This window comes from Alligator sinensis, unplaced genomic scaffold (genome assembly GCF_000455745.1).
Source record: "Alligator sinensis unplaced genomic scaffold, ASM45574v1 scaffold938_1, whole genome shotgun sequence".
Lineage (NCBI taxonomy): Eukaryota > Metazoa > Chordata > Crocodylia > Alligatoridae > Alligator > Alligator sinensis.
In genome coordinates, this window is record NW_005842449.1 from 1,106,490 (window position 1) to 1,122,799 (window position 16,310).

Consider the following 16,310-nt stretch of genomic DNA (forward strand, 5'->3'; position numbering starts at 1 on the left):
CGGCCGAGCCAGGACGGGGCGTGGGATGGAGCCTCCAGCAGTTGGTCCAGGGGGGTAGGGGGGAACAGCTTACGCCACTGGCACATCCCAGGGGAGGCATGGGGTACACATGCTTCCTGGATCTATGCACAGGACTAGGGCAGGCTGGGGCTGGGAGCGACCTCAGAACTTGCCATAGCTCTCCCCACCCCAAGGAACTCCCCTCCCATTGGCACCACCTGCCCCATGCACAGCCCCAGCCCAGTACCCCACCAAGAAGAGCCAGCGCTGCTTCCAGTTCCAGCTTGTAGCATCATCCTGCCTTTGCCCTACACACACAGATCTGGGGGGCACATACCCCTCATGCCTCCCCTGGAGTGTGCCAGGGCAGGAGCCACCCCTGGATGAACTGCTCATAGTTCCGTTCTGCACCCCATCCTAGCTGGGCAGTGCCTACCCCAGTCCCAGCCCCACTCCTCTCATCATGGGGGGGCCTTGATCTGCCCCATTCCCACACCCCTTCCCTGCCCCTTTTTCCCCACAGACTTACCAGCTGGGCACTGTTCTCCAAGCTGCTGGGCTGCGTGCATGCACACAGCAATTATTGGCAACATTATCAGCCAATAAAATCTGAATGCCAGTTAATGTCAATTTTGCTTTTATTGGTGCCAATATGATATGAACTGGTGTATCGGTGCACTGCTATCAAGTAAGTATGTCCTGTTTTAAGTGGATCCTTTTTTGGAGTAAGAGAAGCAAAGGAGAGGGTTTCACAGTTTTTCTGAGTTCTCCTGCATAGTTGTGTTGGATAATAGGACCTCTGTATATAGTGCCACATGCAATTTACTGACAGACATGGTGGGGGGGGAACCCAGAGCTTTAGTTTCAGCTTGGCTCATCCATGCACCAAGCATGGTACATGCCCAAAAGAAGAATTGCATCAGTTTAATTCATCTCTTCAGTGTCGGTATAGCTTGCATGCTTCAGTGGGGCTTTTTGACACTTCTCTTGCATCAGCTTTTTGGGAAGAAAGATTCTGTAACAAGACACTTAAGAAAAAGTGTTGCTTCAACTTCCTGTATTTTTCTTAATAAAATTCCAAGGGTCTGGTGTTGGATTACACTACACTCTAATTGCTTGCTCTTTGTTTTGCTTTATAAGTGTGTCTAAGTGTACCTAAAGGTATTTGAGAAGTGTTCTTGTATATTTATAGGACAAGAAAACCAGCTTGTAGCGCTAATTCCATACAGTGATCAGAGACTGAGGCCAAGGAGAACGTAAGTTACAGTAAGAATTTTAATATGTGAAAGGATGTTGAAGTTGTTTGTTTTGCTGATATGGTAAATGCAATCCAATATCATTTGGAGAAGTGAAGTTTAGTGAGGATTTATGTGACGTGATGGACACATCCATAAGTGGTTTTTTTCATTTTGTTTTTTAAACGCACTCTACCTCCTTCAAAATAGAACATTTCAGTCTGTAGACAAAGGACTGGATGCATTGCTGACTTAAGTAGATGTCTTAGCTTTCTAAGATAGCTATTTAAATTATCTTATGAACTTAGCCCAGGGGTTTTCAACCTCTTGAGCAGTGTACCTCTGGTGGCTGGTCAAGGAATGCTGGGGGTGGGGGGGGCAGTGGCGGCAGCTGCACATGGAGCAGCAACACAGCGGTGGATGGCTGCTGCATGCAAGCTTCTCCCCCTGAATCTGGCCGGTTGGGTGTCACCTGTTCAGCCTGCAGAAGGGTGCTGCTGCCCTTGCCCTGCCCCAGCCCTGCTCCTGGGAGGTGGCGGCATGGGGTGGTGGTGCTCCATCCCCACGCGTACCCCCTGGGACCTTTCAAAGTACCCCCAGGGGTACGCATAGCCCCTGTTGACAACCGCTGATTTAGCCTGTTAATCAAGTAATTCATTTAAAAACATAGACTTTTTTTGGAAGACCATTTGGGCTCTTACTAAGCCATGATGTAGCTTTCCCAGCATAAGTGCCATTAAAGTTGTAGGGTAAGATATAAGCAGGAGGGTGGAAGGGGGGAGAAGCAAGGAGGTCAGATGGGGTATTTTTGGTGAAAATAGGGTATTGGGCCTTGGTTCAGGAACCAATCCCCCATTTATAGCATTGCTTCTTATGAGAAAATTGGTTCCGAGTGGCAGCGTTTCAACTTAAGACTCGGTTTTCAGGAACCAGTTGTGTCATAAGTTCGAGGACTGCCTGTATAACTGAGTAGGCTGGCTTTCAAGATTTTGGTTTTATACCTAGATCACTTTAAAAAAAAAAAAAAAAAAAAAAAAAAAAAAATTAACAAAAAAAATTTTAAAAATCCCAGTGCATCCCCTTAGGATTTATTGTGACAATTCTTTCCATTTGTTTCTTTTTCAGGAAACCAACTGAGAAAACATTGCTCTCAAACAGGCATATAAGCTAGTTAAGCACTTCCATTTAGTTTCAGCATTTTTTTCCTAGAAGAGGTGTTATACCAGGTCCATAGGAGTTGTCCTTCTATGTATTGACATGCTTTTTTAATATTTGATTAGTGTAGTTACCTCTGATAGACTTATGGGAAGTTCTACTTGGCCTTCCACTCCCAGAATACTTAGTTACGTTGCTCTTAAATATATTTCACTTCAAAGTTAGACTAAGATGATGAAGAACAGGACATCCGTCTGTTTGAGGCTTGATACTTGTACACAAACTCTTCCCCAGGTTATACAACTAAAGGAATTAGTGAAAGGTTGAATCAGAATAATCATTTTGATTCTTAGCACTCTTATTGCCAAGAAAAAGGAGTAATTCTCATTGCTTTAATAATGGTATACTAATAAACTTAACGTTTTATTTCTCAGAAAACTTTACGTGACGGCTTCTGTAATTGCATGCTTACTCCTGTCTGGGCTGGCTGTCTTCTTTTTATTCCCTCGGTCCATTGATGTGGAATATGTTGGTGTGAAGTCGGTATACGTCACTTACGAACCAAGTAGACGTATTATATATCTAAATATTACGGTAAGATAATCTGTTAACAAGCATTATTGTTGAAATGTGTTGTAAACAATTTTCCTCAAATGCATAAATTAAGCAGTAAAAATGTATGTTATAACAACACTTCATTATGTAAATGTCATTTTAACAGTAAGCATTTTTGAAACTACATGTTGTAGTAGCAGCTTCACATGAAGTATAAAGATATTGCATGAAGTATAAAGATGGTGGTCAGGTTCTCTTTCTGTTTCATGTCATCATATCTCCTATGCCCATGTTTGTCAGATTTTCTTCAGGTCTGGATATTTGGCAGACAATACTGATTTTGCACCCTTACCTAATCGTAAAATCTGTAAGATTTTTTCCTCCCCTTCAGGAGGATGTGCCTAAGATCTGACAATGACGTTAGTTTTCTAGAGTTCTCAGGGGCTGTAAATAAATATTCTGTTTGTCCTGGAGGGAAAAAGCCTTTTTTTTTTTGTACTGGGATCCTACAGATATACAAGTCCATTGTTCTGCTTCAAGTCTTTCTTGAAGTCTGAAGGATAAAATGTGGTAACGCTTTTTTCTTGGTACATTGTGTGTGGTGGTAAAACTATTGTGGGGCCTCTTGCACACGTTATAGATATTACACAGTTAGCTGGTTAATTGTGCAATTAAGTGAAACCAGCTACATATGCAAAGTATTTATGCCATAAAAAGGTCCAAGTTAGGTCTCAAAAATGTGTACTAACTCTATAGCTTTACAGCTTTAATTTGCATGTGTAGCAGAGTCTCCTCTGCAGGTTGGAGCCCTGTCAGCTGTCCCTTGCACCAGCAAGCTGCCAGCATTCATAGCTGGGAGCCCTCTTGACTGAGGGGCTGTGAGCTGCAGGGGATCCCCCACTCCTCCCACAGCTGGAAGATGCAGCAGTCCCCCAGCCCTGGAAGTGCCCTGGCAATAAGGCACAATGGGACTTAATGCATAGTCCCACAGTCTCACCTCCTGCCATGCAGGTAGAGCAATTGTGTGGCTCTTGCGTTTAGATCCCGTTGCCTTTAACTGCATTGTATGGGTACTCTGAGGTTCACCTGACTATGTTGTGTGTTCCTGTTGGCTACCTACTGGCAAAGGCTCAGCAATGCAGCTGGGAAGCATGGTATGTGTAAATGATTGTGCAGTGCCTGTTTTGGTCAGGGTCAAACCCCGGGACAATCGGAGCAGCATCAAATGAAGCTTCTATTGACAGCCTGAATTATTGCAGTTGTCAAAGTAGTTTTGGGGGGAAATGATCCATTACATTGAGTCTTTGATGTTCAGTATTAGAATGGCCGGGGCCATTCTTATTCAACATGTTGTTTGAGTCAGCGATCTGGAGAGACTCTTGCGAGGGGGCTAAAACTGGGTGTGTTATGCTGATGAATTTGCCCAAAGTGTTCTATATGCGATACAAATCCATGGCTTCCTGTCCTTTGGGAAGTTGGTTCTATTTTGCTGTTTTTTCTTAAAGCCTTTACTGAATTCCTTGCTGAAAACCTAATGAATTCACTTCTGTTCCACATAAGATGAGTTTCTTTTAACTCTCCATGTAAATAAAAATAACTGAACAATCCAGAAGTATGCTAGTCCCTATCCCTGCTTAACACTCTCATCTTACTGTTTAAGGCAGGGGGAGAAGAAGGGGACAATTTTATTTTGGCTGGAGGGCCACTTAACAACTTTTGGTGAGGTATCGAGGGATGCAAGGGTAGCCCTGCCCCTTGACAGGTGCCCTCCCCCAGTCATCATCTTGGGACCAGAAGTCCCACCCCCTGACCTTTTGCCACCAGAAGTTCCTCCCCCTGCCTGGGAAGTACTCTTTTCAGAAGTGGGTGAGGTTGCCACCTTAAAACTGGAAAAAAAAAAAAATGTATACTTAAAAAAATAAATAAATATAAAAATCAAACATCTACTATAGCATATCTTAATTTTATTTTAAAACTTTTTTTTGTCTTGACATGTATCTAGAGGTGATTGCATAATAACTCAAAATAGTCTTACCCACTTCCACGCAATAGACAAGAGTAAGGGGGTGTATGTGGGGAGGGTGTTTTATTGCAGTGTGTGTGTGAGGTGGGATATGGGTATGGGGGGTGGGGTGTATGTGGGTGGGGTGGGAAGGTGTGGGTATGGGGGGGAGGTGGGGGGAGGGTGTGGGTATGGTGGGGGGTGGTCCTTGGAGCTGCATGTGTGATGGCAGCAAGTGGAGCCAGGCCTGCCACTGCGCCCCCCCCCCCCCATTCCCCAGCAGCAGTATGCAGGGCCAGCCCTGCTCAGCCCTGTAACATGCAGCTTCCACTTAAGTCCCTGGTTGCACATGGTGGCAGCATGCAGGGCTAGCCCCACCAAGCCGAGTAGTGCACATGTCTGAGTCCCCAGCTGCACTTGGTGACAGCATGCGGGGCCAGTTCCATCCAGCTCCATAGTGTGCAGCTCCTTCAACATGCCAGGCCAGCCTATCCTGGCCCTGTAGCGCACAGCTCCCTGCACTCAGTCCCCTTTCCCCCAATGGCTGTTCCTGGACCAGTAGGACCCTTACCTAAATTTCCATTCCCATAGAGAGGGAGGGCTGGGAAACAGCCACAGGGTGGCCAGGCAAAAGCTTCCGCCAGGCAGAGGCTTCTCGTCTCTAGTGCCCCCTACCTTGGGGCTGGGGGTGGGTCAGGCCAGGCTCTGTTGGGGGTTGGTTGCTTAGCAGCTGGGGCCACACTTCCTGCATGGAGGCACCAGCTTTCAGAGCAGCAGCAGGGGCCAGGGCTTACAGAGGGACCGCATGGGCTGGATGGGATTGCCTGGCGGGCCAGATATGATCTGAAGGCCATATTTTGCCTGTCCCTTGTTTGAGGCTCTATCTAGGCTACAAAAATGAGGTGCAGTTGATAAAAATGTTTTGAAATATCGTTGTCTTTGCTTGCCTCAGGTATTTTAAATCATGTTTTCACAAAAGTATGTTAGCCAATGCATTTAGAAAAATGTATGGTGAGCTGGATGGATAAAGCAAAAGTTGGCTTAAGCAGCTTCTCAGCTGTGATGCAAAGTAACCATTAGAACAAGGGTGGGCAGAATGGCCAATCTGGCCAGCATCTAGACTCCATTTCCCAGCTGCCCCTGCCTGCATGGCTTATGCCAGTCTCCATGGAGACCCCAGCTGCACCTGTATGGGAAAGCTCAGGCTGGGGTTACCATGGATACTAGCCCCAGCCATGCTGGCAAGGTGTGTGAAACAGCAGGACAAGGGTCTGCTCCAGAGCCACTGGGAATTTGGGATGTGGGCAGCTTGCTGCAGAGCCTGGGAAGAGCCGCAATCTGTAGCCTCTACGCTCTGGACAGGGGCATGCAAGTAGAGGTTCACAGCTCTGCCATGGCTTCTTGCTGTGGTGACAGCCTGGCTGAGACCTAGGGCAGAGCTGCGAACCCCTGCTTGCGCACCGCTGCCCAGAGCGTGAAGGTTACAGATCGCGGCTCTTCCCTGGCTCCACAGCAAATTGCCCCCAGCCCAAATTCCCAATGGCTCTGGAGCAGGCCCTTGCCCTGCTCTGCCTCTCTCACCTTGCCAGCGCAGCTGGGGCTAGTCTCCATGGCAACCTGAGCCTTCCCATGCAAGTGCAGCTGGAGTCTTCATGGAAACCATCACAAGCCATGCAAGCTGGGACATGGAGTCTACGGCTGACCAGATCCAGCCCATGGGCTGGACTTTGTCCATCCCTGCTTTAGACACAAGGTTGTTTAGTTTACTTTGGTTGAGTCCCACTGCCAAGAATGGGGGGGATTCATGCTTTTTTTTAATGGCTCTTTTCAAAAGCATAAGTAGGATGTTGTTTCCCCCAGACACAGTTTATGAATACTTTGATTTTAGTAGGCAAGAAAATGCCTGAAATCAACAAAAACTTACTTATTAGTTTAATGTTTTGTAACTAAGTACTTAAATTTGCTTAAGAAATCTGATAATTTTTAAATTGTCTTCTTTTTGCAGAATGCGCTAAACATAACAAACAACAATTATTATTCTGTTGAAGTGGCAAATATTACAGCCCAAGTTCAGTTCTCAAAAACAGTTATTGGGAAGGCACGGTTAAACAACATCACCAACATTGGTCCACTGGATATGAAACAGGTGAATGTGGATATGTTTTTGAGAGAGGATGTGTTTGGTCCTGAGTTTTCGAATCATACAATATGATTTTTTTGGTTTTATTTTCCAGATTGATTATATGGTACCCACAGTCATACAAGATGAAATGAGCTACATGTAGTAAGTGTTTGGCTTCTAAAATAAAACCTTTTTGTACAACTTTGTACTAAACAAGCTAGGTAGCGTGATAACTAAAAATGGCCTTATTGCACTGCTATATTTTGAGTGGCATTTCCTATACCTGGTTTTAGAAGTTCTGAAAATACTTGAGTAAAGCCATTTACTGAAATATTATTTTTTTTTTTTAAAACACAACTGCTGTACTAGAACAAACAAGTGATTTGATCCAATTCAATTTTGGGGCTCTGGTATCCACTATCAGTTGTTTTAATGTACTGCTTTTTAGTCGCTTTTTCTTATTAAAAGACTTCATGAATAGCTTTTTGACTTGCAGGCTTTCTATCCCTCACTTTTTTGTTTGGACAGCAGATATACTTTGGGGATTACAGTTGAACCATAACTTATAAGTATCTGTTCTTCGTAACTTCTGAGCAAACTTATTTGGTCTCTGTTTCGAATTAGAACTGCTCTGTAGGATCATCAGTGGCAGAAGAATGTATTACAGTAAGCACGTCTACATGTGCATTAATGACAGTAGTTATAAGTTTAGTACCTGTAATAACGGGTATTAACTAAATGCACAGCAGCACTGGTGCACACATTAGGTGACACAAATGTGCAGTAGACCAGTTCTGCTGTGCATTAATGCATTAGCACTTTTTTTTTGCCTGCTGTGCTAATGGGCAGCAGGCAGTTGACCTCACACTTGCATAATACTCATGTCAAGTGTATCTTTTTTTTTTTTTTTTAATACAAAATTGTTTGGAAATATTAAAGTTTTAAATAGTATTAAACCCTGTAAACAAGATGACTCGTAAGAGAATGAACTCAAGACTGTCTCTTGCTTCAGTGGTATCATCACGTTGACTAAGTTCTTTGTTGTTAGAAATTTGGATTTGGGGCAATTCCAACTCCTTTTACATTTTGAAGTACTGAAAATGCCAAACATGAAATTATTTGAATAGTAGCTGCCTTTACTATCTGGTTTCTTCCTTCTTTTTTTTTTTTCTTTTGTGAAGAGAAAAAGGAAACAAACTGATAAATTTTCATTACCTTTTTCTGTGAATTTGTTTTTCCTCCCCTGTCTTTGAGTTGAGAATATATAACTAGACCGAGTCAGAAGAGAGAACTTTTAAAGGGAGCGGGGAATGTCTGCTTAGTAAACAGTTTTATTGGGTTTTGTTTGTTTTTTCTCTTTAACTTTTTTTATTTTTAAAATGCTGGGTTCTAGTAAGTGGTGTCTAAAAGAAGCATGCTGTGAAACAACTGCCTATTTAAGGGACAGAAGGAGAAAGATAAATGCCTTTTACAGATTCGTAGTGTTGGTAGGAATCTCCAACATTCATTTAAAAACAGTTGCCAACCACCAAGGTTGCTGACTGAAGTAACTGAGTTGCGGGGCAGAGAAATACAGTTGCTAGATCACAGCAATTGCTGTCTCTGCTTTCCCCTGTGGTGGCAAGGGGCAAATGCCCAGTGCCTTTCGAAAGTTCACCTGTGGACTGAATCAAATGACTGCATATCTTAGGCTGCCAACCCCTCATTCATCTAATTTAGGGATTTTCAACCTTTTTGATGCAGTGTGCCCCCACAACTGGATGTTGGGGGCAGCCACCTCATGCAAGCTTCTCCCACGTCTGGCTGGGCTGGTAGTGCCTGCGCGGCAGCGCGGGATAGTTCATAGCAGCACTCCATCCCCACCTGCCCATGTGTACCCCCTAGGGCCTTCTCGTGTACCCCCGGGGGTACACACACCCCCTGTTGAAAACTCCTGATCTAATTTAACTCCTTGTTTAAATGCTGGTGTTGCTGTTTCTAAAATTTTTGAGCTAGACTTTTAGCTAGACTGAAAATATAAGCCCCTTTCTAGTGTTATATATGTAAAGAAGATGACTATGTACTTTGGTCTATTTGCAGTAGTTGTTTAAACAAGAACACTTAATATTTCATTATGGACTACTTTTAAATATAATGATAAAGACCAAGAATGGTGTAAATAACTTTTGATTGAAGATGGTTTTTATTTGTTTTTCACTTGTTAATCTCACTTCATTTGAAGCCTAATGAGTTCTGTTTTTCTTTTGTTTTAGTGATTTCTGTACCTTAATATCTATTAAAGTTCATAACATAGTAGTCATGATGCAGTAAGTATGAATAATTTTTCATGTAATCAAAAAAAGTTGCTTGCAGTGCCATTTATTTACTTTTTATTAAAGTAGAAGTCTTAAGACTAAACAGATTTTTTTCAAATGCATGGTTATGTAAACTATTAATAATTGCTTTATTAGCCTTTACATTCAATCATTTTTTTTTTTTTTTTGTATAGTTGTCTTGAAAAAAAATTTATTGAAATCGGTACTTCCTTTTTATCAGCAGGGAACCTGGTAGTATAGGGAAATTTTGAATGATGGTCCTAGAGAGAGTTCCCAACCACAGTAGTATTTAATCTATGAGTTATGGCCAAGTTTCCTTCCCACCCCCAAAAGCTGCTTTTATGGCAGTGGTTACCAACCTTTTTCCTGTGGGCCAGCATGGGAGCAAGATGGGAGGCACAGAGCCATCTGCCTCCCTCCTGGGGCTGCCCTGCCCCCCAGCTTTAACCCAGCATGCCCCGAAGCTGCTTGCCTGGGGAGCTCATGCCACGACCTGGCAGCTAACCCTTCATGGCCCAGTACCAGGTCGTGGCCTGGTGGTTGGGAACCTGTTTTATGAGACGCCTGAAACCTGTTTTTTTTTGGGTTTTTTTTTTCCCCTGTTTTTGTGGGAGGGGGGCGGGTTCTTACCCTGTTCATACATAGTGAATGCCAGTTGCTTGTTTCAGTTGACAGCAGAGGGGTGACCAATACTGAGGATGGGGGTGACTTGTATGTAAAGATGTACATATTTTGTGCAAAGAAGTGATTATATCTTCTGTGCTGCTCCTTGGGTTGAGTACTTCCTAAGTGTTTATTTTTCCTAACGTTAAACACAAAACAAATCTTATATTTAGTTTTGAAGAATATCCTGTATTTGGTTTTTATAGGCTCTGGAAAATTAAATTTGAGAGCGCCAAATAATATACTATTTTTTTCTTTCTATTGTAAGAGTGACTGTGACGACATCTTACTTTGGCCATTCTGAGCAAATATCCCAGGAGAGGTACCAATATGTAGACTGTGGAGGAAACACAACTTACCAGCTGGGCCAGTCAGAATATCTAAACGTACTTCAACCTCCACAATAGAAGTGGCAGTGTGGATAATGTGGAAAGGAGATGGCTGTTCATCCTGCCAGAGTTCATCTAAGTAGAACTGATCAGATTTGTTACTTGAAGGGGTGGGAGACTGTGGATGGGAAGTTGATTAGCAATGCTGAATGCTTATTCACTTATGAAAGGAGATGGGGATAAGATGTAAAATGTATATAGCCACAATTAATGAACATTGTGTATCCCCTTCTGTTTACTTTTATAACATACTGGCATTTCTATCAAATTGTTTTGCTAGAAAAAAAATTATGAAATGTAAGTACAGCAGTTGTCCTCTTTATAGCACAGTCAATGTTCATGATCGACACTTTCATCTATCCAGTTAGCTGTATGCATATTTTAGAAGAAGGACATCTAGAAGTTAAATTTTACTCCAGTTGTTACACTTTAGTTCTCACTTTTTTTTTTTTTTTTAACCCCTTGAAAAATCTGACCTGTAATATTGTTTAGTTAAATAGTGAGTTTCTATGCAGTACTCCATAGATTTGGAGGCTGGGAAGTTGCCTTTATCTTTGTTTGTTTTTGGTGGGCTTTGTTTTGGTTATTTTTGTTTTGTCTGTTTTTTGGTTTTGGAATTCCATTTCTTTAGCTGTATTTCCATTAGCTTACTGCAGTACTCATGCGCACACATAGATCCCTTGGGTGGGATAAAAGTTTTACTTGAATGTGGACTATATTATAAAGCATATAGTTACTGCTTGTTCTACCAGGTTTTGTTTGTTTGTTTTTTAAAGTAAAATCTATGTTATGTGTTAGACAAAATTAAACTGCTGGCAAACAAGTTAATGAGTATTAAATATATTGAGCACATGTCTGTGTAGATTCAATTAGCAGTATTTACCGGAACTTCCTTTGAGCTCCTTCACTTTGTGTCAGATTTAGAGTAATTCTCTGAGAACAAAGTAATGTATTTTTCCCTGCCCTCCCCGGCCCCTTTTAAAGTATAGGTGATTATGTAAACAGGTTACAAGAATTCCAGTGTGGTTCCTTTCTGATGACAAAATGGTACCTTCTCGCTGAGTAAATGGCTTCTGTAAATCCCCGAATGTCGGGTTCAAAACATCACATTGGGAGAAGCATAATATAATTTCAGATCTTTAATGCCTTTTGATTGGGAGGTGGAAGAAGGCAGATTATCTTTGGATCTCAAGTACCAGAACCTCTTTCTTTATTCCATTTCTTAGCTAGGAATGATGACTTCTAAATTTGGCTAATTAGTAACAGGTCATGTTTCTTTTGAGGTCAGTATTTTGTAATGAACAGGTGTGAAGGTTTTTATGTCACCTTCTCTTCCAGTGTAGTTTTTTAAGAAATAAGGACAGTCTAGTTAGTTGGCAATGAAGTGTTAAATCTCAAAGAAGGTAATTTAGGGTAACCTCTTTCTGGTAGTGTCTGAAGTTTGAAAACATTGTATCTCTTTTTATTTTTTTTCTGTTACAAACCTTTTGTCATACATGGAGCTAAATGTGACAAATGTGTGTTTAAGAACGTTTTAAATTAAACATTTCAATACTTCAGTATTGATGCCCCTTGATCCTGCTAGGGGTTGAGAGAGACTTCCGTTGTACCTACATAGGTCCCTTTTCAGTTTTGGAGCCAAAATGATCAGTTCTGTAAATAGTGCTGGTTAGTTTTCATTGACAGAATCAATATGTTAAGGTGTACTTTTTTTTTTTTTTTTTTTTTTTAAGTGTCTTTTGGTTCTGGAGCGGTCAAGAAGAAAGAGTGAATCTTTACAATCATAAATAAAAAGCTTGTATTGCAGCCTAATGCAGTGAGATGTAATTTAAATGCCTTGATTGTGGCCATCAGCAAAGTAAAATCTGGTGCAGGGATGGTTCCAGCATTCGTCTTTGTTTCCTCTGATCCAGGCTGGCTGTGTTTTTTGAGGCTGAGGACAGATATATAGAAAGTCTAGCCAAGCTTATATTGCGAGCACCAGGGAATATTGTGAAATTAGATGCTGTGCCAGGTCAGTGCCATCAGAGGAGGTCCCTATCTGGAGTAGGAGAGAGAAGCCTTCAAGATCTGGTTATGACAGAAGTAGTACTACAGGTCTTCCCTGCATATGGGCCCACATTTTTTTCCTGAATTTTTGAAGTAGGGAGAAAATGCCCTTTAAAATTAGGTGGGTTTAGGGTTAATATAAATTGCACCCTAAAATGGGTGAAAAACTGGGATCAAGTGTACAGAAAACTGATTCATTTATATAGCAACAGTATTGAAAACTGACTAAATAGAGGGCTTTTATACTGCAACATACATACATACATACATACTTTTTGTCACTGCACTAGCAGTTCAGGAGTACAGAAAGAGGTCAATGAAGCCTGTCCCACAACAGTCTGGTTAAACATTTGAATTAACTGAGTAAGATTTCAGGTTTAATGAGATGCCCAGACTTCTTTTAAGTTTTACCTTTTTATGAACTGCTTGGTATTAGCTACTTTGGATATGTTGACTTATGGAAAATCCTGCTTTACTAATATGTATAACTTACTGAATTCATTTGTAACATCTCTGCATTCAGTAGAATAATCCAGTTAGGAATTCGTTGGTTTAAGTGGCCAAGAACTGTTCTTCAGTTGCCTAAGGACTTGATCCTACACCTTGATAGCTGAAAAGCCCTGCAAAATCGAAGGCTTGAAGTAGTGCAAGAAATTAAGACTGGAAAGCTTTTTTTTTTTTTTTTTTTTTTAAGTGTACTATAAGCTGTTTTGTCTCATCTTTATCTTTGCAAAAATGCTGGTAATGCAGTAACGTTCAGTGAAAAACTAAAGAGGGTTAATAGCAAAACCTGTCTTCAGTTTTATCTGAAAAGAGGATATAGAACAAATGAGGCATTTCTTTGTCTCCATTGAAATGCATTTCATTTGGAATATATGGATTATATGGATCAACCTTGGACATATCGTTTAAGAGAAAAGGCTAATATGTAAACTATAAATTACAGGGTGTAACAATTGGTACTGGAGTTCTTTAAGTAAATGTGACTTGTGCACACGCATCTATCATAAATGGATTGACTTTTTTTAACCTATAATATTCAATTATGTTAACAAGTGCAAGGTTTTCTTAAGCAGAGCTCATTAGATTGAAGAACCACTGTTTAAATTATCCTTAAGCTATGCACATTTTTGGTTTCGTTTTTAATATTTCAAGAATAAATCTGAGAAGGTAGATAGTGAGTAACTGCAATTTCCCACTCATCCTAAATATTCACAACACTAAATATTTATGTATTTTTTTTCTTAAATATATATTTATAATTTGGTATGTATTACTTCAGTGTTGCACTATTATATAAGAGATCTGTTCCTGGTGTAGCTTGTCACTTGAATTTTCATAATTGCTCTGTAGCAGGTCTGTTGCACTTTAAAAATGGAAGTTCTCTTTGTTTAAAGTATGACTGTCCAGGTGAGGTACTGTAGTGACTTGAAAGGAAAATGTGTAATGTCTCTTTTTAATGCTTTCAAATATGCATATTGTAGAGACCACTAATTTTAAGGAAACTATGTATGGTGCATTAAAAAGTACATAAGGTATTAGGCACTTTGATCCATGTCCCTCAGAATTACAGCAACCTGCCTTGCCCTGTACTCCTGGGCTGACCCAAAGCAGTGTGGGGTGAGGCAGGGGCATTTTGCTACAGCAGCAATGTTCCCAAGCTTTCCCCTGTGACTGCAGCCTGCCTTGCTCAGCACTGCTCTGGGTCAGCTGGACAGTAGAGGAAGAGGGGAGTCAGGAGTTTAGCTCAGGAAAGCTTCTGCATGTCTGGCTCCCAGCTGTCTCGCTTCCCCTTGCCCATTGTTCAATCTTCTAAGAGAAACTCTCCCAGGGGCAGTTTTAACCCTTGTTGTTCCATGGTTTTTGGGGGGGGTTGGGTTTTGTTTTTTTGTTTTTTTCCTGGAACAGCCGTTTCTGCTGTGTAAGAAACAGCTTGAATGTCTATACGTTCTTGGTTTCTATTGAGAGAACAGCGATTCTCCTGGTTAGAAATTGAACATCTGTACCTAGCCTAAAAGATTATACATAATCCTTGCTCCTCAACTTCAGAAGTATGAGTTCCCTTTCCCTGCTTCTCCTTTAACTCCCCCTGCCCCCCATCTTTTCTTCATCTTAAAACTGTAACAGGTCTCATAATTACTTTTCAAAAGTGTGCTGTGGAGATCAGTATTTTTTTAAGTAACTATTTGCTATAAAGTATAATGTCAATTTTTTTTAATGCACTTCTGAAGTGTGCATGACCTTAATATTAACATGACTGTACTACATTTGTAACTTCTGTTTTAGCAACTTTGAACATATGCATTAGTTGACTCTGATACAAATTGTCTTTGGAATTCTGAAGTGAATACGTCCTTAAGTTGTGGTATGCTTAAGTATATATGACTTCTGTTTTTTTGGTGTTTAAAAATGGTGTGCACATTTGGCAATTTAAAAGATCAAAACATCTGTATAACTTAATTGCTTAAAGTCGGATGAAAACGACTGAAGTTTGTAGTTATGACAACACTCCAAATAGAAGAGGCAAGATTTCAGTTGTTAAAATAATATGCTACTCTTATTTACAATGTGTGTAACATCTAAAAATGTACATTAATTTTGTGATAAGATCTTTTTTAAAATTAACTAATTGCAATCCCTTTTGTTGTATAAAAATTGCTGTTAACTTCAGTACAGCAAAGTCATATTTTGCAGTTCATCATGTACAGTACAGTTGCAGGATAAGGTCCTGGATTGGAACTCATATTATTTTTGCTTAACACTTCATGACAGCTGCCAGAAGTTTGGCAATGTTATTAGATTTACCTTTACCCTTTTTTTTAAGTGACTATTAATGCAATGCAATTTACCAAAAGTAATTTGAAATGTACAAGATTTAACAAAAAACTGGAGGTGTGGGTTTGTTTGGGGGTTTTTTAAAGCACATGGGCTTAATGTGAGCAAAGCTAGGACTAATCATCCAGGTTTCTTTTCTCTTTCTTCTTTGTTAAGCTGATCTTGAACTTCTTTATTCTCCTCTAACTGAAAGGTAACCTACTTGCTGTGGTGTTCCCTACTTGCATGATCCTGCTTTGGCACATGGATGTTCCTACCAATTGACTCTTGATGGGCTTTTCAGGCAGGAGCAGTTTCCAGCTAGTAAAGAAAAAGTGCAGGATAGAAATCAAATATAATGGATCTGTCAAAAACAAATGTACTTTGTACAATGTGCTAAAATGCAATCTGTTTTCCATGGTAGTAGCACCATAGTGTAAGCATACTGCCATTCTTATTGTTAGTGATGGGGAACAGGCCTTAAAATTTTAGAGATGAATGTCTTATTGGCACTAAGACTTTTACAGTTAAATACTAATTTAGGTAATTCATGACATAATCTTTCCTTTTGGTTTAGGGAGACATTTTTTCCACAAATTTAACCACTGTTGTTCATTGTAGAGGAAAAAATATATAATTGCTTAAGATATAGAGATGCTAATGGGTGATAACTATTTTTGTAAATTAAGAATTGTAATTGTTGCTGTGGTAACTGTGTAGCAAATTTGTATCAGTTTAATACGCATGATAAATAAAATTTCCATATATCAAAAATGTATCCTGATATGTTTTAGTATCCAGTGTGCTTCTTAAATGTTTGCATTCCATTCGGGTAATGAACATAATCACTGAAAATCTAAAAGGACTTTGTGAAGGTAGTTCTGTACAATTTTAAAAGGAATTGTTGGCACAAGAAGACATTATTAAAAGATATTTTTTTTTATTTAATGAGATTTGTAATTTGTAGCATTTTGAATTTAGAGGTTTCCACAAAGGAATTTGTCACATCTC

The 16,310-nt window shown here is 40.5% G+C and overlaps 1 protein-coding gene across 3 annotated transcripts in view; it reads left to right on the plus strand.

The window, feature by feature from the left end:
- TMEM106B (transmembrane protein 106B) overlaps positions 1-16,073 on the plus strand; it is a 28,114-nt gene extending 12,041 nt beyond the window's left edge. For all 3 annotated transcript variants that reach the window (XM_025212161.1, XM_006030474.3, XM_006030473.3), the window contains 6 exons: positions 1,193-1,256; positions 2,825-2,984; positions 6,953-7,093; positions 7,182-7,231; positions 9,322-9,375; positions 10,316-16,073. In XM_025212161.1, the coding sequence (XP_025067946.1) occupies positions 1,193-1,256; positions 2,825-2,984; positions 6,953-7,093; positions 7,182-7,231; positions 9,322-9,375; positions 10,316-10,454 (608 nt within the window). In that variant the 3' untranslated portion in view covers positions 10,455-16,073. The remainder of the gene's footprint in view (positions 1-1,192; positions 1,257-2,824; positions 2,985-6,952; positions 7,094-7,181; positions 7,232-9,321; positions 9,376-10,315) is intronic.
- Positions 16,074-16,310: the final 237 nt, after the last annotated feature.